The sequence below is a fragment of the Mus pahari genome, chromosome 7 (genome assembly GCF_900095145.1).
Source record: "Mus pahari chromosome 7, PAHARI_EIJ_v1.1, whole genome shotgun sequence".
Classification (NCBI taxonomy): domain Eukaryota; kingdom Metazoa; phylum Chordata; class Mammalia; order Rodentia; family Muridae; genus Mus; species Mus pahari.
Window position 1 is genome coordinate 83,956,846 of NC_034596.1, and position 26,765 is coordinate 83,983,610.

At 43.1% G+C, this 26,765-nt stretch overlaps 1 protein-coding gene across 34 annotated transcripts in view; it reads left to right on the forward strand.

Moving 5' to 3' along the window:
• Positions 1–26,765, forward strand: part of Nrxn3 (neurexin 3) — a 1,590,688-nt gene that overhangs the window by 90,086 nt on the left and 1,473,837 nt on the right. For all 34 annotated transcript variants that reach the window (XM_029541252.1, XM_029541257.1, XM_029541238.1 and 31 more), the window contains exon 3: positions 17,080–17,097. In XM_029541252.1, coding sequence (XP_029397112.1) covers positions 17,080–17,097 — 18 coding nt within the window. The remainder of the gene's footprint in view (positions 1–17,079; positions 17,098–26,765) is intronic.

Consider the following 26,765-nt stretch of genomic DNA (forward strand, 5'->3'; position numbering starts at 1 on the left):
CCTCCAAAGTCCTAGGACCACCTGAGCCATGGATTTTAAAACTGGGTTTATAGTATTAGACATGAATTCCCTCTTGTGGAGTGGGCCTCAAAGCCAGTCAGAGAGTGCTTGGATCAGCATGCTTGGTTGCCTTCACAGAAGTTGTGACACCGTTGTTCCAGTAAATTTAACCGGCTTGGAAGATGAGTATTGTAGTTCATAGGGTTCTCAGCTAGAACATGGATGCCTTTTCGTTCTTGGCAGCCTACATTGTACTATCTGGAACTATGAAAGCTGGCCAGAGAGGAGAAAACTTTCACCTCTGTTACAGGTTGATTTCTCTGTAAGTTGCATGACAGGTGCATGGTGCTTTGAGCAGTAAGGTTTTACAAACTAGTTCTGATGGACATGCAAGAGAATTGATGAGAGCCTGGATTGTCTTTGGGGCTGCCTCATGACCAAGGTATTCCACACATGTCACTGGGAGTTGTGTTTAATAACCCAGGACTGTTTGTTATATGCAGCATTATTAAGCCATGCAGAAAGGCTATCACCCATCTAACTCAATTTTTTTTTTTAAGTTGGCTTACAAGGTAGTAGGTTTCCATGTGATTTTTCCAAACTCTCTTTATGAAACTGTGTTATAAAGAGGCAAAATGATTTGTCTTATAACAGCTTGAGGGCTAGAATCAAACTTGGGTAGCACATGTACTACATTACACTAAAGAAAAGGCACACGATTAAGGAAAAGTGATTGACTGCAAAGACCAAGTGCGATCTGTAGTGACCATGGCAGACTAGCTGTGTGTTTGGCCTGAGTTTATAAATGCAGTGTGTATTTGTGACTATGAGGAACATATCACTGTGGAAAATATAAACTAATGAATGTAAACTTTACTGTGTGAGTGTTAGAGAGGGCAAGAATAGCTCGGGATGAGTAATGAGAGAAGAATGAGGTGATGACATTTGAAGATGAAGAGCCATCTGCATCCACTGTCCCTTGCTGGACTTCAGGAACAAGATGGCAGGAACAATGTCTTTCACTTTTACTTATCTGCTTATAATATGGTTTGTGGTGAATTATGGGTAGATGGGTGACAGGGGAAGGGAAGAGGAGGAGCCATCAGTGGAATAAACTGGAACAGTTGGCCTTGTCCAGAAGTGGGCATGCACAGAACTCAGAATTTGGAAGGCAGAGACCTGGGGTCAGAATCTGTAGTGGACACTTTATTGTAGAGAAGGTGAAGGTGAAAGGCAACTGGACCATGAAGGCTACAGTGAATGTCACCAGCTGCCATCCCAAAGCAACTTGTTCCTCAAATAGCTGCACAGCAAGACTCCCACCCACAGCCCGGAGATGAGCTGAACATGAGCCAGACAGCTGCATTCTCTTCCTAGTGTTCAAGTTCCAGCTCGTGCACCGTCAGACCCTCCCACCTGCCACTCGAGGAGAAATCAGATGTTGCCCTTATCAGTCCATGCTCTCTAGCTATTGTTGGTAGGACATTTGTATTTCAGGATATGTACCAAGTTCTTAGCTTGGGAATCCTATCTGAGGCTGGGGAATCAGAATCTTTGCCAAGGGCAGTGCCTCCTGGGTTTTAGGCTAACATTTCCAGACTTACTATGTTGTAGGCACTGGGAGGAACTTTGCTGTTTATCCCCTATTTTATAGATGGAGAGACTGACACACAGAAAGACTCCCTAGTCTATCCTCAAACAATAGAACAAAAAGGAAAAAAAAAAAGAATAGACCAAAGACAGTTACTGCAGCGAAGTATAAGCATTCTCCCTGGAAGCAAGAGCAAGCAGAGGATAGTGTGATTTTTGTGACACCACACTCAACTTTTTACAGTTCTGATATTGGGCTGCTTTCTTTGGAGTGGTAAAATCCTTTTTAAAAATAAGAATATGGGATACCATCATGTGGATACTTCATTCCTCCTTAGAATAAGGAACAAAATACCCATGAAAGGATATAGATACAGAGACAAAATTTAGAGCTAAGATGAAAGGATGGACTATTCAGAGACTACCCCATCCAGAGAATCCATCCCATCATCAGCCACCAAACCCAGATACTAATGCACACACCAGCAATATTCTTCTGAAGGGACCCTGATATAGTGGCCTCTTGTGAGGCTATGCCAGTGCCTGGCAAACACAGAAGTGGATGCTCATAGCCAGCTATTGGATGGAACACAGGGCCCCCAATGGAGGAGCTAGAGAAAGTACCCCAAGGAGCTGAAGGGGGCTGCAACCCTGTAGGTGGAACAACAGTATGAACTAACCAGTACCCCCTGAGCTCGTGTCTCTAGCTGCATATGTAGCAGAAGATGGCCTAATNGGCCATCATTGGGAAGAGAGGCCCCTTNGTCTTGCAAACTTTATATGANCCAGCACAGGGGAAGGCCAGGGCCAAGAAGTGGGAGTGGGTGGGTAGGGGAGCAGGGGTGGGTGGGGGGGAGGTATAGGGAACTTTCGGGATAGCATTTGAAATGTAAATAAAGAAAATAATAATAATAAAAAATTAAAAGAAAACACAAAACAACAACAACAAAAAAAGAATATGGGATACCATAAGTATCGGGCTTTTTGGTTGGTTGTTTGTTTTATTTAGTTTCCTTCTGGGTAAAATCAGAACTGATTGGCCTCCGTTAGTTTCTGGCATTGCTTTAAAATAGGTTGAAGTGGGTCACAGGTAAATAAAAGCTATTACCTAGGAACAGTTGTAGGTGGGAGCTGCATCCCGTGTATTCCTTGCCAGGAAGGATGTATTTGTATAATTTTATTTTCCTTTTAGTCTGACCTTTTATCAGAAAATAAAAACGTGCAGCTAGACATGACCTCTGAAATCATATAATTTATTTACATTCAGCATTTGTCAAGATGTTTTGATTGCATAGTTTAATCCTGAGAGTTCCTTATCTTTACACTGTCATAGTCAGAATTAAACTAAGACTTGGATACATTTATTAAGGAGCCATTTTTTTTCCTGAAACAAACAAATTAGGCCCAAGCTTAGATAAACCATTTCTTATTATTCCAATTCATTTTTATTTTACTGAATTATTTTTAGCAAGTCCAGTTTTGCTTTGTATGTTTTCTACCATGAAGAGTTGATTTATTGACAAGTTATTATTTGTGTGTGTGTGCCTATCAGATTTTATCTAGATAGCTTGCATTTCTGGAATGTTCTTTTATGGCCATTATTTCAACCACATTTATCAAGAATGTTTGATTCTTCCCCCCCAACTATTTAGCTGACAGTTCTATTTTGTTTGTATTTCTCCCCTGACATATATATGTCATATATACACACACACATACACACATATATGTGTTTATATATATATATATGTGTGTGTGTGTGTGTATGTACATATGTATATGTATTTATGTACATATACACACACACACACATACATACATACATTTGTGTGAGTATGTATGCATGTATGTTTTAGATCAGTTTTTGCAGTTTGGAGAACCACATTCTCCATTCAGTCTTCTCCTGATAGGTTCTCATCATACTTGAGGACTCAAAATATTCTGCACTGTTTATTGAGACAGGTGACTTGGGATGAAGGAACCCACTGCAGATCATATATCAAGTGAGGGCCATGTGCTTCGGGGCTGCTTCAGAATATGCAGTCCTTGGGTTGCTAAGTTGGGGTAATCTTGAGGGTATGCCTTCCTCTTCCTGCCCACTTCCAACTTCTCTTTGAAGCTAGCACAGTTCCTGCCCACTGACCTCTCAGAGTAGGAAGCTAGGGCTACAGCTCCAAGCTCCTTGACTCCTCTCTACTTTCTAGCCTGGCCTGCCTTACACCCTGTGTGCACTGGGGTGACATAATTTACAAACAAGCAGGACAGAGAATGGAAAAAAAAAAATCCTCCGGTGGAAAATGAGGTCAGTGGAAGTTTGGGAGGGGCGGGAGTCCAGGCCATGCTCTCCCATCCTTGCTGCCTCCTGGCCTGCAGCCATGAGGTCAGCGGTGCTGTTGGGAAATGACATCTGTGTGGGGGTCAGGGCAATGCCAGTGCAAATGTTTTTATGAGGAGGCCTGTAACAGGAGAAAGGTCTGTTTCCCAGCCCCTGTGACTGCTCCTCCCCCCCCCCCGAATGTATTTGTCTGGATTACTCTGAGAGAGATATTAGTGTTGTCTAATAGTGGTCCCAGATTTATCAAGGGATTTGTTTGATTAATTCCAGAGCATTAAACAGCAGATGGGTTAGAGCTCAGCCCATGGGGAGGGCCCACATCCTCCACCCTTGGCCCTTTCTAGGGCGAGGGAGGTTTTCCTGTCTTCCTGCATATCCTAACTGTCCAGGCTCTAGCATTTAGGAACGCACTGTGGGACAGTTAAAAACACTGTCCACTGCCAAGATGCATTAGTAGGTGTCCAGAAATAGAGGTAATTCCCCACTCTGTCCTGCTCTCCCTCTAAAAGCTCAGAGATTTGGCCACTTGGCTTTCCTTCCTGGTCGTTCCTGCCGTATATTTCTCCCAGAGTCTAGGTCATCGCCCCAGAGCCTGGCTGTGGATCAATGGGAAAAGCAGTGAGCTGGGAGGCTGATAACCCGAATACTGGCTCAGATATGTAGACATGTACATATCTCTTTGGTTTGTGCTCTCTCCTCTCATCCTCACACTGTCCTATACCATGTTGTGGCAAATAATCACAGCTCCTGTACATTGCTTGTTTACCACCGGGGCACGGGTAATATGCAACGTATGTGTCAATGAAGTAAACCTGTAAGCAAAAAGACTGGCGTGGTGGCTCCGCCTATCGTCCCAGCATTCTGGAGGCTGAGGCAGGGGGAAACTGAAGAAAATTTGAGACTAGGCTGCATTGCAGAGTTTAAGACCTTGGCTCAAAGACAGAAGAAGCAGCTCAAAAACCAAGAAACAAAAAGGATGGCTTCAAGACATCCCAAGACTCTTCCACTTTAGAAGTTCTGTTCATCTTGTATTCACTCTGAAACAAAGCCCACTTGGTAGTATTGTTTTTAAACCACTTTTAATTTTAGTGCCACAGCTGTTACAAGATAGAAAAACTGGTGATTAATAATAATGGCAAGAACTTTAAAAAAGCCTGTGATGTATGTGATATGCTTTTTTAGGGAATTTTTCCTCCTCTTACTTCTTGAAAGTATGATATCTGCTGGGCTCTCTGACCTTCCTTGGGGAGGGCCTGTAGGAGTCCCACTGATCCCTTTGTAATGGGGTAGGGACTGATTAGTAGGTTTTCCACAAGGGTTTCAGACTCTGTTAGGGCCATAGGACCACAACAGCCTCTTGCTTTACAAAGGGGGTGGGGGAGGGGGGAGGGAGGAGTCAGCCTTTCTCATTTTAGGAAAAGCAGAAAAAAAAAGGGGGGGGGCAAGAAAAAACTGTTTGGAGAGTTTAATAAGGAAAAGCAAAAGTGCTAACAGCATGGAGCCTCTTGGGAGGACTTTATGCTTGCTTTTTGGCTTCTTCAAGTAAGTAGAAACTCTTTGTCTTGCTACAAGGCTTCTGTGGACCGCGCTCCTTGGAGCTCTAACTTGAGGCAGTATGCAGCCCCTTCTTTATGAAGCCAATGGTAAACGCTGCTAGTCAATCCTCAGGCTCCTTTAATCCAAAGCCCATGTGTGCTTTCATATTCTTCCTTAACACACTATTCCCGGGTGTTATTAATCAAATAAAAGGAAAGCGATGCCTATTGAGCCAGCCAGGTGATTAGGCATTTTCTATGTATGAGCCTCTTCTGCCTTGCTGGGAAACTCTGAAATGGATACTGTGATCGGGTTACAGAAGTCAAGTTACCTCCTGAAGATCATGCATGGGCATATTGGCATTTGAACCTTTCTTCACACTAAGTCTCCCAGGGAGCCTGACCCTCAGGGGTGTCAGTTGACCAGTGGCCAGTTATGGTGACAGGCTCCTAAACAGGTTCCTCTCTACTTAATTGTTGCTGTCTTTCCTCTAAGGGGGCATTTTCAGGTTTCTGAAGGAAGAGTTTGAAGCATCCTCTGTCAGCCCTCTGTCCCCCATTAGCTCTAAGTACAGTCATAGATTGCTTTGCACAGCTACCCTATGGAGCTCAAGTGCCTTCTTGGTTTGTTAGATTTTTAGCTAACTGCATGCAGGGCAGTCTTTTTGAGTCTCTGGTGCCCAAGTCTGTGTGTGACATATAGGAAGTGGTTGGTGAGTATTCCTTAATACTCTCAACTTGAACCAGCTACAAAGTTCACCCTGAGAACAAAGAAAGGATGTGGATTAAGGCTCCTAGTGAAATTTAAGCCTTACAGCTATTTTGAAAACCTCAAAGCCAGCCTTTCTTAAACTCACTCTGTGATAAGTAGGTATTTTATTTGAGCAAGTATTCCAAAAATACACATCATCTATGGCCAGTGGGACAGTATCTTTTTTGGATGGCACAGTGTAACAGTGTATGTTCTTATAGGTGAGGTTTCCTGAAGTTTTAGATACTTGATTACATTTTAAAAATTCAATGCCTTCTAAATTTATTGGATCCCAGACCCCCTACCTTTTTTTTCTATCCCCAAGAAATGCATATCCACTTCTTGCATGGTACTGTATTTTTATAAAATTCGTATTTTGATTTCTTGCCCCAGCTTGTCTTCTTTCTCTGAAATATGGATCCCATGATCATACCCTGTGGCAGATATCATGAATATTACAATATCCACTGTGCTGTGGAATGTTTAATGACTGTCAGTTATTTTCATCAGTTACTCACCAGTCGTGGAATAATCCATGTTAGGTTTCTGAAGTTTGTCTCTTTGTCCTGAAAGGCAGTTGAGTTGTGTGGTTAGGCTAATAATTAGGATGACATGCTAGAGGGAAAAGGGACTTTAATTTCAGAAAAATTGAGTTTAAATCTAAGGAAATTGCATAGACTTAAGTAAGTTAACGTCTAAGCCTTGGTTTCCCTAGTATGAAATGCAAATAACAATAGCTCTTCCAACAAGAGTTAGTGAAGTCATATGACCACACAGCTCTGCCTCAGGTGGTGAAATACAGTACAGAATGTCTTCTATATTATAAGAATGCCTGAAATTGTCTTCTGAGGGAATACCTTTTAGACTTTTATTGAATGATCCCATTGTATTTAGGAAGCCTAATGAATTATTTAGCATAATGGTAAATAAAGCATTAATATTTGATATGTATTTCTGGACTGAATATATGGATCACACATTAGTTCGATGTGTATAAGGATGCATTCACATTGATAGTTTCATTCACACCACACGGCAACCTGGTCATGTAATAGTGTTCCCAGTCTTGTTAATCATGGGTATGGAAAATGAGGCCGAGAGGGACTGAGTAGCCCAAGGTCACCTGGCTGAGGTTAGAGAACTTGCAAGTTTCTACAAATGAAATGTGGGTTTCTCATACAATGAATGAGAACTTCATCCCTTACAAAGAAGGGGATTCTGAAACATGTCACAACATGGGTGAACCTTGAGGTCATTATGCTGAATGAAACAAACCAACCACAGAAGGATGAGTACCAAAAGAGTCTGTTTATGTGAGGTACCTAGAGTAGTCAGCGTCATGGGGATGGGAAGTAGAGTGGTGGCTACTAGGGAGAGAAGAATGAGCATCTTGTGGATATGGAGTTTCAGTTTTATTAGAAGATGCTGGAGAGGTATATGGATGGTGGTGGGGAGTTGTATATCATTTTGAATTATATAATGCATTTAGATTATTATTTAAAAATAGAGGCTGAGAATGTGGCTCTGTAGAACATCTTACTAAAGATCATGGGTTCGATCTCCAGCACTGAGACAGAAATAGGCTAAGATGTTAGGTTTCATATAATATGTATTTTACCACAACTTTTTTTTTTTTGAGACAGGGTTTCTCTGATTAGCCCTGGCTGTCCTGGAACTCATTTTGTAGACCAGGCTGGCCTTGAACTCAGAAATCTGCCTGCCTCTGCCTCCCGAGTGCTGGGATTAAAGGCGTGCACCACCATGCCCAGCTACCACAACTTTTGAAAACTAGGAAAACAAGAATACCAGTAGCTTTGACTTCAAGTCCAGAGCCTTTCCTGCCTTCTATCCCAGTTCCCACTGAGCTCCAGCATAGCATATTTTCATTCCACAGCTCTTCTGGATACTCAAGCACAAAGTCCTGCAGAAACTCTGGGAGACCACCTGCTTCTAAAACAGTCTTCCAATGGGAATGAACTCCAAAAATGTAGAATCTTTTCAGAGAGCCAGGGATTCTTGGAAAGAAAGCAGATTCCCTCCTCCCCCAAGGAATCACTGGGCTGAAGTAATTCGGTAATTATGATTAGCAGTGTGGACCAGTGCTTCCTGTGCACAAGGAACCTTGCTCAGTGCTTTGTACACATTAGCTTCTTATGACCTTTTCACCAGTCTTTCTAGGTAAGGGGGTTGTTACCACTTACACGTGGGGAAGTTAGGGTTCCAAGAGGTCAGTCAATGTGCCTGAGTGAACATGTGTGATCGAATCAGGATTTCCATCCAAGTCGATTTGAAGCCAGAAGTGGCCACCCATTCTTTCTGTGTCACTTATTCTTTCTGTTGCAGGAGATGGGAGAACTTAAGTAGTCTATGTCTAGGGAATTTTCTACTTTAGAGTTTGATGGATTTCTTTCCTATGATGTGTTTTTCTTAGTCCTGCTGCAGATGGGTGCCTTCTCATTTAGCTCAATTCCTTTCATGGTTTCCTGTTGTTCCTTAAGTGTCCTCTCTTTGGTTGGTCCTGCTGGAATTTGCCTACTCCTTTCCTTAGGAAACTGGCAATGTACACTGACTGTGAGGCCTTTTCCAACGGCCTTGTCCTATTGGGTGGGAGACTGCCGCAGCTGTACTCCTCATGGCCTGTGGCTGGGAAGTTTGAGTCTGTGAGAGATGCTTTCTGCTTGAAGGCTTAAACAGGTCAACAGAAGCTCAGTGTGTCACTTTTAGTGTACCAGGTATGTGTCAACAAGCTGGCAAAGGCAGTAGTAATTTCAACCAGTGTTTCTTGAATGTTTACTATGTGCCTGGCTTTGCACTAAACACTTCCTATGCATCGTCTCATTCCACCCTTGCAACAGTCAGATAAATTAGGGACAGTCAGTTCTGGTATAATGCTTGTTTTGAAAATGCAAATTTGTTCCAATGCAATTGATATATTAGGGAACACTTTGAGCATAGTAATTTTCTTCTGATTATACATGATTTTGTTCAGGAGAAGCACTAGGTATTGTCAGTGGAGCCGAGCTCAGCAAACAAGCTTCAACTGGGCTCCTAAAACTGCTCACCTGAAATGGGATCCAGTGACTTTAGCTCCCATGTGTGATGTGGGTCCCATCCTGTACGTGATGTTGCAAGTTCCTGCACAGGTGCAGGGGATTCAACTGCTCAGCAATTCACAATCTCTTTACTTGTGCAAGCAAAGCTCAAGCCTTTAAAAAATGTTCCATACCTATCGTGTTCCTATATGTTTCTTAATCTGCATGAAACTGGTTCTTACTTTGTATTAGGTGCCACTGATGAAGTTTTTGGTTAGTTGATTTGGGTTAGTGATTTTTACTGTGTGACCCAGGAATATAAAGATGGTTCCAAGGAACCTGGCTATGCTATCATTATTCCCATATAGTAAAAGAGAAAGTTGGAACTAAGAAATTTTCCAAAGCTATTTTTAATAAGTAGTAAAATCATCTCTCAAATAGACTATTTTACCTCACACTCAGAATCTTCAAGACACCATCAGGAGGCTGTCTGCAGGTCTCTGTATGCATAACATGTTGATATCCTCTTCTCCTCTCAGTCAAACTCTCATTCTTTCAACCAGAGCATCCACAAGCTTGTAAGAGCCCCTAAGGGTGTTTGAGTACAACAGTGACCTAGACAATAAATGTGACTTTCAGGACTTTTTTTTTTTTCCTGTTCCCCCATACTGTTGTTGCTTCTGAGGCTTTCTGACACCTATTAGGCACTACTCAGTGCTTTGTCTTAAGGTCTAGAGTTATGATCATTGAAGAACAACATCATGTACCACCAGAGTCAGGGGCTCTATAATGGATAAATAGACTTTCATGTCAAGGATGAAGTTCACTGCAAGGTTCACTCTTTCCTGTTTGGGGAACCCAGACAAAGCTCAGCCTTCAGGAGCTTCTTTAATGCTGGCAGATCTCTCTGGGACTTAGCTAGAAAAGATATTTCCATGTATGTGTGTCCTTGGAGAAGGGACAGCCTTAGACTTATTCTTTCTCAAGTTTAGGGGATGAGATAGGCCACTGGGGAAGTACAATTTTTGCTTTGATTTTCTTCCTGAGATGCGGCCTTGTATGATACTCAATAGAAGGCCACCTGCATTGATATATGAGGGCGGGTGCAAGAGTATACATGGAAGCTAGCAACTGATCTCTCTTTTCTATACCTCCAGCACTATGAAGGCCCTGCTGTACATTAGTAGGGGATACCTAGCCCATGGAGTGCACATCTCTGTAGTCAGCTTTTCCTTTTCAACTTGTATGTATGTGTGTCTGTGTGTGTGTGTGTGTCCTTAGCAACTTCTTTGTGTGTGTGTGTGTGTGTGTGTGGTGTGTGTGTGTGTGTGTGTGTGTGTGCGCGCGCGCACGCTCAGGTGCACATGTGCTTGTGTGCGTGGGTGTATATATGTTTACTCATGAGCATGTACATATATGTGTGTAGAGGCCAGAGGTCAATACTAGGTATTGTTCCTTTGGTGTTCTCAACCTTGTTTTGTGAGAAAGGGACTCCCAGTGGGACCAGAAGCTGGCCCATTAGTCTAGACTTGCCAGTATGCTCTAGTAATCTATTACTGTGCCTGGCTTTTTTGCATGGGTTCTGGGGGGTCCAACTCCAGTACTCAAGCATGCATCTCAAGCACTTTACCTATCAAACTATCCCTCTGTCCCTTGACCGGTTCTTAACAATGGAGCACATGTGACAGCAGGCTGACTGCTTTTGGAGAATGGCTCTTAGAAAGAAGACCCCTGTGGAGGTTGGGAATTAGTCAATTTACTTCTCATTTGTATCTTCCGGGATCAATTGATTTCTGTCTTATTTTGAGCTATTTAGTCATGAGGCCTTATCTGATATTTTCTGAGTCTGAGAGGTCTTAGTGACAATACAGCTAAGTGCATCCCCTTCAGGGTTCAATTTCCTTACCTGTAAAATGGAGTGAATAGTGCTCCTTCCTGTGAGGTGTGTGGCAAGCGTTAAATGAAATGACACATCTAAAGACCATGGCACAGTGTCCAGTACATTGAAAATGCCATATATATATATATATATATATATATATATATATATATATATGATGTGTAGTATTGCATTTATCTCACTTCTTATAATCACCTTTCTTTGGAGGTGATGCTATCAGCATGGTCACACACATACACACACACAGACAGAGAGAAAGAGAGAGAGAGAGAGAGAGAAAGAGAGAGAGAGAGAGAGGTCGGTCATTGGATTGGCCAGCTTGTCAGTATTCATGACCTGGCTCTATAGACAGTGTAACTTAGCTCCCTAAGCTTTCTGTCCATCAAGTTGCTTAGCTGCAAACTGCAGGTGACAAGAGCTTCCACTTCTTAGCGTTGTTGTTGTGCAGTACCTGGCACATAGAACCCCCCAGTCAATATTAACTGGTAATTTAATTTCCTTCATGTAGAAGAAGATAAGCATTTCATATATATTACCAGAAATCCATTCTGAGGCCAAACAGCAAGGATATCAGTCTAGAGTGTAGCCACAGATGTTTCTAGTTCCTGTCTGGCTGTTCCTATGTCTGAGGCTAGTCTTCCCAGCACCCCCTCTGCCAGCGCCTGGAGTACATGTATAGGAAAGCATCTGGAACTGACCCAATGAAAAGCATTTAATAAATAGTGTATATCTCTCTGTGTGTGAATGGGGGGTGCCCATTGGTGTATATATGTGGGCTTGTTTGTGGAGGTCAGAGGACAACGTTGGAGTTGATCCTTACCTTCCCCCCTATCTGAGGCAGAATGGTCTTGTCATTTCCTGCAGCACATGCCAGGCTCTCTGACCTGTGAGCAAACCAGGGATTCTCCTGTCTCCGTCTTCTGTCTCACCTTAGGAACACTGGGATTGCTGAGATATGCTTGCCCTTGCCTGGCTTTTTACATGGGCTATGGGGCTTTGAACTTGGGTCCTCTCCCTTGTGCTATAAGTACTTTGTCTACTCAGCCATCTCCCTAGCCTTGCCTCAGTTTTTGAAGGGAACAGAAAGTGGGGGGCCAATTGTAGAAGCAGGGGCCATTGACAACCAGATGTAGCATGCTCACAGGTGCCAGCGCTTTTTCAGCCATCCCTCGCTGGTTTATTTTCTCACACTGCTGGGCCTGGAGATTTCCAGAGTGCCACTGCATTCAAATCTACATTCTATTTTCTCTCCTAGAAAATAGGTCAGACTCAAGGCAGAGTTCACCAGGTGGTGTCCCCTAAGATTTGCCTGGGACTGTCCTTCAGGAGTGTGGCTGCGCATCCTACTTCATGCTTCCTAAGTCTCTACTAAGGATGTGAGGCAGTACGGAAGAAGAAATTGGGGTTGTTTTGGACTCTTGGTTCTTTTTTTTTTTTTTAAACTTCTTCACTTTACATCCTGCTCACTGCCCCACTCTCAGTCACCCGCTCCACAGTCCTCCCCCCTCCCTTCTCCCCTTCTTCTCCTAGCATGCAGGGATACCTGGGTATTACCCCACCCTGGCACATCAAGTTCTGCAAGGCTAGGTGCACTCTTTCCCCCTGAGGCCAGGCAAGGCAGCCCAGCTAGAAGAACCTATCCCACATACAGACGACAGCTTTTCAGACAGCCCCTGCTCCAGTTGTTCAGGACCCACATGAAGACCAAACTGCACGTCTGCTACATATGTGTGGGGAGGCCTAGGTCCAGCCTTTTGATTGGTGCTTCAGTCTCTGAGAGCCCCAAGGGTCCAGGTTAGTTGATTCTGTTGGTCTTTCTGTTGAGTTCTTACCCCCTTTGGAGCCTGTAATCTTCCCCCCAATTCTTTCATAAGAGTCCCTAAGCTCCAAACAATGTGTCTGGGACTCTTGGCTCTTAATAGGATCTAGTCCAAATGAAGGGCGAGGTGGGAGGGAGCTTCTCCAGAGAGGGCCACATATCAAAGTCTATCAGTGGTAGATGAAGGGCCATTGTTTTCCTCAGTAGTTCGAAGCTCCCCTGCAACAAGTTGCTTCCTTTGAACTCATGGCTGAAATCATTGAATATGTAATCAGCATCTGTGAGTGCAGATGGAAATGCCCTGATTGACAGCTTCTCTGGTTGTGATGCTGAAGAAGAAGAGTAAAAGGGTGATGGTGGGTTTCAAATCCCTTCTTTTCTTTTCTTTCTTTTCTTTCTTTTTTTTTTTTTTTTTTTTTTTTTTTGCATCCTCTGGTTCTCTGGTTGGAGTGGAGAAGTCCTGAGGGAGGTGGCTTCAGACTAGGTTAGAAGAGTTTCTGTCAGGGTTTGTTTACCCTTGAGCACCTTATGGGGCATCTGTGACCTGCCGAGGACTGCACGTGAGTGGCAGAGCTGGGAGGGAAGTGGCAGGTTAAGGGGTCTGGTCCTCAGAACTCTTGTCCTATCAGTAGAACACACCATCAGAGCTCGTGTCCTGCGTGCAGTCTTACAGGTGATGTTTTCTTGCCTGAACAGTCTTCATCAGATATATGTAAGACTCTCCTTCTTCAGGTATTAGTCCAAATATAACATCATTTCCTCTGAAATGCTTCTTTAGTAATCTTTTCTGACATGGGGACTTCTGCCAACACTTACCTTGTTTCTTCTTTCTTCATAACACTAATTGCTATGTCATGTCACATTATAAACATATGCCCCTTTTATTTATATCTCCTATTTAAACTCAAGATGATTGCCTGCTTCATTCAGTTATTGCTTGTATCTTCCATGGAGAAAGTATGGTTTTGCCTATAATTGGCACTCCATTAATATGTATTGAATGCGAATACAGGATTTCCATGGATACAGCTCACTAAGATAGACACCTTGAGGGCCTCTGTTTATAGAAGAGGAGACTGAGTCTCAGAGGTGCTGAGGCAGTTGCCTGTGAGTGGAAGGCAGAGCTGGGATTCAATTCTAGGTCAGTTAACCCACCCCTGTCCTACAGAGAGGCCTTGATTTCTCCCATGTTGCTTAAGGAAAGCATGGAGTCAGGTCTGGAGGCAGACTGTAGATGGTGAGGAAGATTCCAGTGAAATTCCCTTGGAAGACTTTCATTGGTTGGGGCCTGGGTCACATGTCTGTTACTAATCCAGAAGACAGCATATTCCTAAAATCTGGGTGGAGTCACAGGGCTCCTCTTAGAACAGGGGTAATCTTTACCAATCACACGGACTAAAGGTGGGGAAGGGAATTCCCTAGAAGAGAGCTTGGGATTGTTATAAGAGAGACAATATAGAAGCAGCCATGTTTCTTACCCTCTCCATTTAGACATCCTCCCATCCTCCAGTCCCAAGGGATACATTTTCTCTTTACCTCCTGCCTTTTCTATTTCATTTGAGGTGGGGGTGGGGTGGGGAGGGTTCGAATTGAATCCAGAAACCCAAGTAATTCACTGCTTCTTGAGGTGTCTGCAATCCTATAGCTGGAGCAATGATCACAATGGCCGGCAGTCACTGACAGAGCCAGGAACTGAGTTCAGATGTTATTCTCCCGCCCCAGCCCAGCGCAAAGGACTTTTAAGGGTGTTCTTGTTGCTCCTCTGTGATGAGAAGGGTTCCTGTGTTTTCATGTATGACCACAACTGCGCTGAGTTCAAGTACAAGGCTTAGAGCAGAAGTAATTGTGGGATTTGTTTTAACCCCGGTTCTGCTCACACCAGACTTCATCTCTGCACTGATGGATGGGGGGGGGGGGAACGAAGGGAGGGGCCGGAGCCTTCATCCAAATTCAAATTCGTAACTAGAAGCAGTGCACCCGAGTAGGAGGCTTGCTTCCTGTGGTCTCTTGGTGTTTCCAGCGAACCATCTGGTCAATAAGTGTTGGTAAATCTGTCTGTGGTGATACAAAAGGATAACAATCAGAGCTGCTACTGTTCATGCAGTGTTTGTCTGGTGCTAAGTGCTTTGCAAGCATTTAAGTCTCCTACCACCCCCCGGGGGGAAGCTTTGTTCCCAATTTTTATAGAAGAAAGAAGATGAATTAAAAGTTCAGTGGTTGGCCCAAGGCCGCAGAGCAAGCTGGGATGTGAGCGCAGAACTGTCCACCTCCAAGGTTAGGATTGTAATCACAGTGTCAAAGTAGGTAACTAATCGACCTGTAAAGACCTTTGGGGTTCCAAGGGATCCTGTCTCACTGGGTCTTGGAGGCCTCAAAGAGTGTTTGAACAACAGTGTTGACATCCTCACCACAGATATCCTGTTTAATTAAGGGGTATTTTAAGGAGACCACTATTCTAGGCAATCCATCAGTTACAATTAATGGCCCACTTGGTTATTCACACAGCCCACCTCTTCTACTTTACCTCTTTTCTTCCCCTCTCTTACGACTCTACTCCTAAATCTAACTTACCGGAAAACTTGAAAAGGGGTGTGTCTAAGAATGACTCAGAGTTCTCTAGAAATGTCTTTTAGCATGTATAGCTACCAGGGATTGCAGGGCACACACTGGGTGAATCCTCAGCTGTTGCTGTGACTGTCTCACTCCCAGATGCTAGGGCACAGCTCAGTCTGGTAAGAGTCCTGGGTTTTCTTAGGATAAAAACCCTAAGGATGTGCTGTACCAATCTGATTGCAGTTGTTTCATTATTGGCATGGAGAGCATTGCCTGTCTTGTCCTGGCAGCAGGTGAAAGCTACAGGATTCCTGGTGATCTACTCATGGGGTAACTGGGAGAGTCTTACCTATCTGTCCTATGGCGTAAGAGTGCTTCCTTTAGTCTAGAAATTAAACTGGATCCTATATGTCTTGAGTGATCTGGGCTTCCGTTGAATGGATGTTGAACTAGATGGGACCCAGAGATGGAGGATTATTTTCTGAGCTCTGTCTCTGAACTGGCAGTACAACCTTGGAAAAAAATCTATCACCGTCTTTACCTTATACAACAGCAACAACAAAAACATTAGAGAAGCCTGTGGTCTTCCTGATCCACCATCCAATGATTCTAAGTGTATCCACCAGGTGATCTGTGGTTTTTGAAGCAGCCTCCTGTTGCCCCAGCTGTAGTAAATGCTGCTAAACTGAGATTTTGAGAGTGCCTTAGGCTATTTCCACTTAGGTTTCCCAGCACAATCCTACTTCACATCTGAGAGAGAGGGAGGAAGAAGAAGAAATTCCATTGTTGATGAAGATGATGGGCATGGGATCTTAAAAGTTCATTGGCTTAATTCATGTGTCAACCTTTCCAGGACACTGTGTTCAATTACGGTTGACAAAAGTGATTTGCATGGGTAATCTTTGCCATTAGTGATGGGGTGAAAAGCAAGCAGAAAAATTATCAGTGTTAGGAGGCAGAGTTTCAATTTCTATAGTGAGTGTTTGGTTCACACACAATCTCATGCATACACTGCTGTCTGTGATGAAGGATGGTCACTGTGAATGTGTAGAGGCAGGAGACTGTAAATGTTTTGTCATCTTCTGCCCTTCTGCCCTACATGCTAACCAATGCTACAACTTGCTCTTTTTCTTTCTTCCTCAAGGGAGTGGTTAATTCGTTTTTCTCTCTGCTGGGAAGCCTCGCTTGACTTTGTGTCCAGTGTTTGGTATCTGGGAATGAGGAAGATTTGCGTGGGTGTCAGTGTGCAGAACCAACCAGAATATTTTAACCGATATTCTTTTAGAATTCTAGATTGCTTGGCTCTTTGGAGCTCTATCTGATTCCAGGATGCTATCTTTCCGGACAGATGGACGACTTACCTCTTTTGCTACATGCACAGTGAAAAGGGAGTTTGATTCCTTGGCTTGCATGGGTGGTATTTGGGTGAAGGTGGAAATGTGGGAGCTTGCATGACCTTCATACTCATGCAAGAACACATGGTATTGTGTGTGGGTGCACTGCTAACACTCGTCTCCATTTCTCTCTCCTCTCCTTTTCCTTTGCTTTGAAACTGCTGCCACAGATGTCAGTCAAGGTCCAGGTAAGTCTTTGTTTGCACAGCTGTTGTGGGAATTTGCCTTCTGCTAGACTGTGCATGGTTTGATTCTGAGTGACCCCTTTTCCTAGGGATTAAAAAATCGTAGTAGGTTGCATTTTCACTGATTTTTGGTTTAGAAGAAGAAATGCCTTGAAATATTTTTTTGCTGGCTTTGAAGAACTATTTTCAAACCAATGGAATGTGGTTCCCTGGCTTATGTGATTGCTTCCTTATGAATTCTATGTGAATCAAAGAAGTGGAAAATTAACATTTTGGGGAAATATTTTAAAAGCTGATGTGATCCAATGCAATGAACACTTTAGCCTTGTTTTATAGCTATATCTTTCTGTGGTTAAAAGCTGGTGCTATGACCTATTCAACCCAGAAATTATATGGGTAAATGAAGGTTTCTTTCTTCTATTTTCATTTTCTATGATGGTATTGATAATATTCTATTTATTATCTAATTATGCAAGTAATACATGTTCACTGTAATAAAAAATGTGTTTGATTGAATTTTGTTAACAGAAACACAGAAGGTTCATCATTGAGGTAACTGCATTTCTATTGAAATGAATGTTCACCCAGAGTTCTACTTTTAAACCTGTGTTTGGGCATATACATGTATGGGAATATATGTGACCATGATACAGGACCCAATATAATCCATAGGTAAGAAATGTGAGATAATCTAGGAATTAGATGTAGATCTATTCTAAAGGAATTTTGAGTTAAGAATGGTGAATTGCAGACAAGAAGGGAGACCGTCTTAGATATTCTCATGTTCACTTATTCCTTCTTATATTTAATCCTTAAGAGCACACATATAAGATAGGCACTGTTCTACACAATTTAAAGTACATAAAATTTAGGGTCTGACAGGTTAAATAGCCTTGCCAAAAGTCACGTGGTAATAACTGAACTCCAAAACCAATTCACACTTTAAAGGTATATGCTATGTTCATTGCTAAAAATTCCCAATGGCTGAAGAGCTTATAAGTATTCCTAATGTTATAATTGCCCATTTATTTGTTTCTGCTTAGAGGTAATATGACCTTTTCTTTACTGCCATCCCTTTCTCCAACTGAATATATCCTTTATTGTTTTGAACATCTAAGAAAATACTCATACTTTAGTAGGGTTCTTCTGATCATTGTTATAAATGGGATTATACAGAGTAAGAGTACAATATAATTATTCTTACCAAATATGGAGGAAGTTTTCTATCTGTTATTTTTCTGCCCATCTTCTTTATTTGAAACATAGCACCAACAACACTTCCTGGAAAAAAAAAAAAAACTATCACTAGGGTTAGAGTCATAGCTCACTTGGTAAAGTGCTTGCTGTATAAACATGAGGCCCTGAGTTTTATCCCTAGACCCTATATTTAAAAACAAAGAATCTCAGTGCAGCGCTGTACTTTGTAATCTTAGCACTAAAGACCAGCAGATCCCTGCAGCTTGCTAGCTCATCAGGCTAGACTTCTCCCTTGTTCCAGGCCAGTGGGGGATCCTGACTCAAAAAGGGTAGACATTCTTTGAATAATGACACCCAAACATGTCTTCTGGCTCCCAAATGACATGCATACATCTGGACATGCACCTGAATGTACATGCACACATACGTATATAACATCAAACCCATTCTTTCTATTTAAAAAGAGTTTAGTTCAGTCATTCATTCAACTAATGCGTACCAGGTAATGGGGATGGAATGATACACCAAGCAGGAAACAGCCTCTGGTTTCATATATTTTTATTCTAAATGGGGACAAGTACATGGACACAACACACACATAACTGCATCTGTGCATATAGATGTATACACATTGCATGCATGTGTTAATGCATATTTTAGTTTTTTGTTTCTTTTTTTATTAGATATTTTCTTCATTTACATTTCAAATGCTATCTCAAAAGTCCCCTATACCCCCCCTGCCCTGCTCCCCTACCCACTCACTCTCACTTCTTGGCCCTGGCGTTTCCCTGTACTGGGGCATATAGAGTTTGNNAGACCAAGGGNCCTCTCTTCNCAATGNTGGCNGACNAGGCNNTCTTCTGCTACATATGCAGCTAGAGACACAAGCTCTGGGGGTACTGNTTAGTTCATATTGTTGTTCCACCTATAGGGTTGCAGACCCCTTCAGCTCCTTGGGTACTTTCTCTAGCTCCTCCATTGGGGGCCCTGTGTTCCATTCACTAGATGACTGTGAGCATCCACTTCTGTATTTGTCAGGCATTGGTAAAGCCTCACAGAAGACAGATATATTAGGGTCCTTTCAGCAAAATCTTGCTGGCATATGCAACAGTGTCTGCGTAATATACAGTGACTGGTAAGTGGAATGGAGAAAATGGTATATTGTAGAAGCAAAGTCACTAATTTATAGAGAATGGACAAGGAAGCTTCTCTGATAGCAGAATACTTAACCCAAGGAAGTTAAGGAGTAAGACGAATATCTCAGGTCTTGGTTTGCAAGGTTCCAGTTAGCTTTGTTCTTGTTGCTTGGTGACAGAGATGGTTCCAAGGGTGGTACATGTGCCTACATACTCTTCCCGCTGAGGAGTGAATGGAGCTGAATCAGCCTGCATGTCCCCTCCCCAGCCTGTGTTCATGGGGAACCCTTTATCTAATTCTCCCAAGGTTACCATGTTGGCTCTGAGTGGAAAAGAATTCTAGAGGGGACCCCAGGCCACCTTTGATCTATTCGTAGGGGTGGAGGTCTGTGACTGCCCTTCTTTAGATAATAGCAACCGGTAATGTCCTCCACCTCTGACACATCTTCATCTAAAGACTATTATCTCACTTTATTTTCTTAATAACCTTCTGAGGTATGTGGCCTGAACCCCATTTTATTGCAGATTAAGTGGAAGTCCAGGGAGGTTAAGTAGCAATGTTATACTCACACAGTTACTGAAGAGGGGTTTTTCCTGACTCTAAATTTTTCGACCTTCGTTTTGCCCTTGCAGTATCTAGGGATGATCACCAAGCCTATCACTCCAGCTCTTTTAGGTTTTAGGGTTTAGGGTTTTTGTCTGTTTGTTTGTTTGTTTGTGGTTTCTAAGTCTGAAGAAAATCCTTGATTTAGATCTTTCAGTTATGGCCATCATTCTGGCAAGAGCTGGCCCTCTCAGGTCAGTCCTGCTGGAGGTTAGTGGGGGAAGAAGTGGGAAAAGCCCTTCTTTCTACACCCCTTTCTTGGTACCCCTTCACTGCTGTCTGAGGGCTGTTTATGGTGCTGTCAGTCGCTTCCCTCAGAACAGATAATTTCTCGGGCTCTGCCTGCTGATTAGAGCTGGAATTTAAATGAATAACTGTGACCTTGTGGATGTGCCCTAGTTATTCACAGGCCCAGCGAGGAAATAGGCCTCTTGCTCTGTCCACCAGAGCTCAGGCAAGTGCAGGGGGAGGAGGGGCTCCTGTCTGCAGGGGCTGGTCAGAGGCTAGGTCTACTGTGTCCAAAAGAACTAATGCTGTAGCTTATTGCTTCCATTATCTGCTGACTCTTGACCTCTGCCCCTCATGGCTTTTCCACTTCATTGTAAGTCAGCCGGGGGACCTAGACATCTGTCCTGAGCATTGCCTATCTCCAGGGAGTCGCACTGTCTAACGAAGAGATGCTGATGTGAACCTGCAGACGGGAGACAGCATCTGACATGCATGACTCAGGACCACAGACACAAAGGGGATGCTTTCAAAGCCCCCATTGTGCAACAGGACAAGCAATACTGTCATTTCTGAGAGCTCAGTATAAAAGCAGAGGCTTGGGGCCATACCTAGAGATATTAAGGCAGAATCATCATTTTATCAAAGGCCCAAAATGTCAGTGAGTTACTCTTTGGATTTCTAGTCTCTTCTCCCTTTGGGGCTACCTGGGCTGTCTGTACTGAGGTGTTGTGGATTATCTTGCTGAAGTTCAGTCCTCACCTCTTATGGTCCAAACTGCATGGATTACCTGCTTGGTCCAGTTGACAGGAGGATCAAGAGAGGAGATTAGGGATGGGAAAGAGTGAGCATATATCCACCTCCTAGTCTGTGGGGATCATTTTTCAGGTATGTTCTGTGTAGCAGCTTAGGTGCTGCAGGGAGGACAGCATGGGTTGGAGTGGGTTTGGCAAATAAATATCAAGGAAGGAGTTTGATGTTTTGAAGTTGTTAAAAACAATCAAAAAAAAAATAATCAGCAACATCAAAAGTTTACAGAATTTGGCTTTTAACATTCATAAAGTTTTTACCCAAGACCAGCTATAATCACTCTCCTCCCACTGCCTGAGGATGTCCGTGAGCTGCAAAGCCTGAGCTAAGTAGCTTACAACCTAAAATGCCATCTAACCCTTTAAGGAAAGACTGGCTCACCCTGGGCTACATAGAGCACAGACTGAGCCAGATGCTGGGGCTGACCTGACCCCATGGTCTCACTAAGGCAATCTGACCTGTTCTCATTATTTTACCCTCATGAGCTCTACTTTCGCTATCTGTAAAATGGCGCTGTGGATGCTTAGCCCATAGGGCTGCTTTAAAGATGGAGCTACATGTATAGTCTTTAGAACTCAGATAACAAACATGGTAAGCAGTGTGTAACAGCTGCTATAAAAAGTCTCGTTTGATACTTGCAATAAGATTTTCTGTTTTGTACATAATTTTCAAAGGTTAAACAACCTGAACTCGAGTAAACGTCTTATCCTTGTCATGCTCTCTTTAATGACCAGAGGCATGTTCCCTATGTACAATGTAGAACCTCTCCACACACACCAGATTCCCCCCACCCCACTCCTCTCTTTTGGGTCTTGATCTTTATACTTCTGGTCGAGAGGTGTCTTTAGATCCTGCATATGGCCATCAAACATGGCTTGGGATCACAGTAAAAGGAGACAAAGGGACTAGACAAGGGGACTAATATGCCAGGATCCCACCATTTTACAGATGAAGGACCCTAGGCTCTAAGACACTACATCCTATGCTCAAGGTCAGAAAAAGATATGCTCCAAGATTTAAAGTAAGTTCTAAGGGTCCCTCTGTGCAGTTTCGGCTTTATCTGGGATTTGTGTACACTTGGCCAAGAATGCAGCCAGCCTTCCTAGGTAATCAGTTTTCTTCCCTTTAATGTAAAGGATTTGAGTCAGGATGCTTAGGAATCTGTCCATTGTGAGTGCTTATGGCCAGACAGTCTGACTGAGACTCTTGGGAACTGAAAGACTATCTTCTTGTCACTAAGCCGAACAGTTCATGCCTTCTGTAGTATCCAGATCATATTTTATCTCTTCTTTCCCATTCTTTTGGATAAAAGTCCCACTTGATTTTTCTCTTATTACCTTACTAGGAAAAACATTTGACATTTATTGAGCTTGTATTTTGAGCCAGTTGCTGAAATGCTAAGTTTTGCATGCATTATTTTATTCGTTAGACAACCCCATAAGATAGATTCTGTTACTAGGTGTATGTTACCCATGAACAAGCTGACTCATTTGTTAGGCAGCCAGTGACAGTGCATTAAAGTTGGCAGAACACATTAAAAATGCCATGGTGTGGAGACACCTCCAAAGGAATTCTACCAGAGCATACACGCATGCCACAAAGTTCACTCCTAGTCATTATTGCGTATCCTTAGCTTTGAAGGGTGCCAGTACATTGTAGACACATAATGAAAGCTTCCTGGGTAGATGAAGACTGTGCAGGACTCAGCCCATAGTTTTGTTCCAGGGTCTTATGGAAGTTGTCTTTTTATTGGGGCTTACGCCCCAAGACAGAAGGTAGGCATTCGAACCAATTTGTATTCCTCGCTCTTTTTAGGCCAGCTTGGTGGGAGACACAGGTTACAGAGAAATCCATCTTTGTTGAATGTAATTGAATGGGAAGGGAGTACTTGGCTGGACCAACACTGCTTACTGGCCAATTGTCTAGTACAGGCTTGGGTAGACCTTGGTTCCCATAGCTATATGTGATAAGTATGTATGGATAAGGAGCTATTTCCAAGACTGCCTCCCTCTTTGGCTATCTTAAAATTGCAATCTTGAAGCTTTCTAAAGACTTTTAAAATCTCCTTTATTGTCTTAGAAAGGCAGAACTAGGCCAGTGGTGGTGGTACATATTACCTGTAATCCCAGGGCTAAGGTGATTGAGGTAAGAGAATCATGAGATCAAGGCTAGCCTAGGCTACATAATGAGTCTGAGAACACACTGTACAATATATAAAAACTCTGTCAAAGGAAGTGAAGGGAGGGGAAAGAGAGAGGTTCAAAAGGCACACCACATCACTGGAGGATGCTTTCAGTCACATTTCATCCATCATATCTGGAGGGCAGGATGAGAGTTAGAGCAACGTCCCACAGCCTACCATGGTCTGAGGTCATCCGATATGTGTGTGGGATGCTTTTTTGTTACTTCAATGATCAGAGGCACCAGAAGCATTTAGTAGTAAAGGACAGTGCATTCCAAGCATCCTACGGTATATGGGAAAACCCACGCAGAGATTTGTGCTATTCAGAACATCATTGATGAGAGGAGCATAGAATAGTTATTCTCGGGGTAAATGAGGCTATAGAACCTCCACCTTGCCCAGCTACGTCACATAGTCTGTTCATGGAGATCTCATCAGGCTTTAGACCAGCTAAGGAGGTCTGGTAAGGACATAGGCTATGTTGGGCAGTTTGCTGGGCCAGGCCTCAGGAGGGGTGGGAGATGGAATGTGGCCCAGAGTCTAGGACAATGAGTTCCCTTGTGGAACAGCTTTGCTGACTGAATACAAATGGAAGCATCTGAGGATACAGTGGGCAAGGGTCCACTAGTGCTGGCATCTTATTAGAGAAATGATGTGGGCAGGGCCTGGGTGGGTGGTGTACACCTTTAATGTGGGGCACTGGGGAGGCTCTTACAAGAACATTGCCAGTTCAAGGCTAGCCTGGGCTACATAGTAAGGCTTATCTCAAATCAATCTACCAGTCAATCAAAATGTTGGCAAGATATAGGAGGGACCAGAGAGGTGCCCTGAACAAATCGGTCTTCTAAATAGGGATAGGCATTATAGGTTTTCAAGCCCTTGCTGTGGACAGTTGACTGTGAACTGTGCCATGTGCTTCCTTTGTGTGACTGCATGGTGTTCCTTGGGGCATGTTTTATAGGTGAGAGAGATAGACACTTTAGAAGGACGCCTGGAAACCTTAACTTACCCAATATCTCCGAATGTGAGGAAGATCTTGAATCCGAATTACACTTTGGATTTCAGAGAGCAGGGGTTTGCAAAGCACCACAGTGGCCTGGAGAGTTAATAATGAAGGAGAGCCAGTCTGATTACAGAAAGAGTTCTCCCAGGTGAGTCTGATCTGGCCAAAGTCAGAGAACCACTGCTGGGAAGAAAGTCATGTGGAAGATGAGGGGTGTGGCACTTCACTCTTAATCTTACATGCACATGGATGTCAGAGGATGGATGGCGGTTGAAGAGAGCGGGGGAGTCATTCCCTTTTGTGTCCCAGGGACATCAGGCTGTATGGTTACCATCCCCACAATTTACCCTTCCCCCATATCTTCCTTCTGTGCCCCTATGGGTTCTGGTAGTACAGGAAGTGTCTTAATCTTTGAGGATAGGGACCTCCCAGTGCTGCATGCCTACTGCTTGCCAAAAGGGATCTTGTTAGAATCAGTTTGTTTTGGATGGAAAGGACCCAATGGGTCATCAAGACTGTGACAAAATTTTGAATCCTCTGTGTAAAATTTGATTCAGACTTACTTTGAACCCCTTTGGCAATGAGCAGCGCATTGATCCCTTGGACTTTTCACTCTGTTCCAGCAGGGCAGAATATTTTAGAGCTCTTTCTTATCCTCAGTTGGTATGGCTTTCCACACCTGTGTGGCTTTCAGCCCTTGGAGACCCACACGACAGATCTCATTACACTCGGAGTGTTTGAAGTCAAGGCTTTGTCTTTGAGGAGTTTCTTTGCTAAGGACTAAAACATCTCCAGTGTCTTTGGCTATTCTCATCTAAGGGTTTTTATTCTTTCATCTGGGTTATTGTTTCCTGAAAAATGACCCTTTTTTTTTCTTCTTCTTCTCAATATCCATTCTGAAGGATGCCCACACAGCATACAGTTCTCTCGGTATGATTGGTATCAGTTCATTACAGACAGCTCCATTGCCCTTGTTCTAGATTCCACATCCATTCAGGGCAGCACCAAATACTTTAGCCTTCTTTTTTAATGACTATAGTGTTAAACTGAAGTTGAAGTCAGTGAAAACCTTTTACTATTTTTGTGTGCACTGTGAAGCCATCTCTTTCCCCTTCCTGGGCTTGCACAGTTGGTCTGTTTCACTTAGCATGGGGTCCCTCTTTGATTCTGTTAAATCTGGCACACCACGATCTGTTCAGATGCAGTTCTTTCATTGGGACATTGACCATTCTTTCTAGTCTTATGTTAGTCATGAATGAGAAGTGGTTTTAGAGAAGATCGTGACGGGAAAGATCAAGGACTTTCTCTGTTGTGGGATAAGCTTTTCTGAAAGTCATTCTTGCCCATCCTTTAACCCTTAGAGAGAAAAGCATGGCTGCTTTTGTCTCTTTGCCATCTCTGGCATTCATTCAGGAGGAAATCTTGCCACTTCTTCTACCCACTAACAGGAAGTTCAGGAGAATGCTGTAAAAGTCTTTGACCCTGTGATTATGCCATATTGATGCTCTCAATAACTCATTGTTGTGATTGGAAGGAACACTTTCTGTTTAATTCAGCCACCAGGCTATCAGAGCAAAGTTGGCCTAGAGGAAAACAATGAGCATCTAATTCAGCTACTACCCTACAAAGGACTGGATGGTGAGAACTAACAACAGTGGCAACAGTAAAAGACGAAACACAGATGTGTGTCTAGCTGGTCCCTACTTAAAGAACTAGCATCGGGATCCCTTCTCTCCTGCATTTCTGGAAACAACCACTACTACCACTGTTGCTACAGCTGCCATCACCACCCCTGCCAGACTACCTGTTCAACGGATCCATGGTATTACGCCAAATTTGTGGAAAGGATGATGTCTCAAGGTTTAGCTCAGGATTTTTTAGAGCGTCATCTAGAAGCTTTTACACCTCACCTGGAATGGTAGTAGGCTAGCCTTGAAACCTACCATTGTGGTCGTAGGTACTATTCTTAGGCTAGTACTTCAGAGAAATTAAAATTATTATTTTATAATGGGTCAGAATGAGCCAGATATCGAGATGTTCATCTGATTCCATGTGCTATGTTGTGTGGTCTCTTTGTGTTCATAGGTCTTAGTGTTATGTGGGCTTGGACTAGCTAGTTCTTACAGCATCTCATGGATTCTCTTCTGTTATATTTCTAGCAAGTATAGCAACTTCCTTGCCCCCCCCCCTTGCTCACACTGGATGTTTATGTCTCTTTAAACTGCATGTGCAGCTTCTAACATGATTGACAGTTGTACTCATATCTTTACCCACTTTTCTAATATCTGGGTGAACACGAAAGTTCCTTCAGCCATTCTGCATTTGCTATGGTTTTTGAGCTTCTGGTTATCCTCTTATCTACCTGGCTCATGACAGTTTTAATATATGATCCCATCCTCTGACCCTAAACCCTGCATTTATTTAACAGTAAGTCCTGAAAGGAAGGGAGACTTGAACTTTTTTAATTTCTGGAGTGTTGTTGATATGGGTTCTGCTTGTGTGCCAGAATTTATA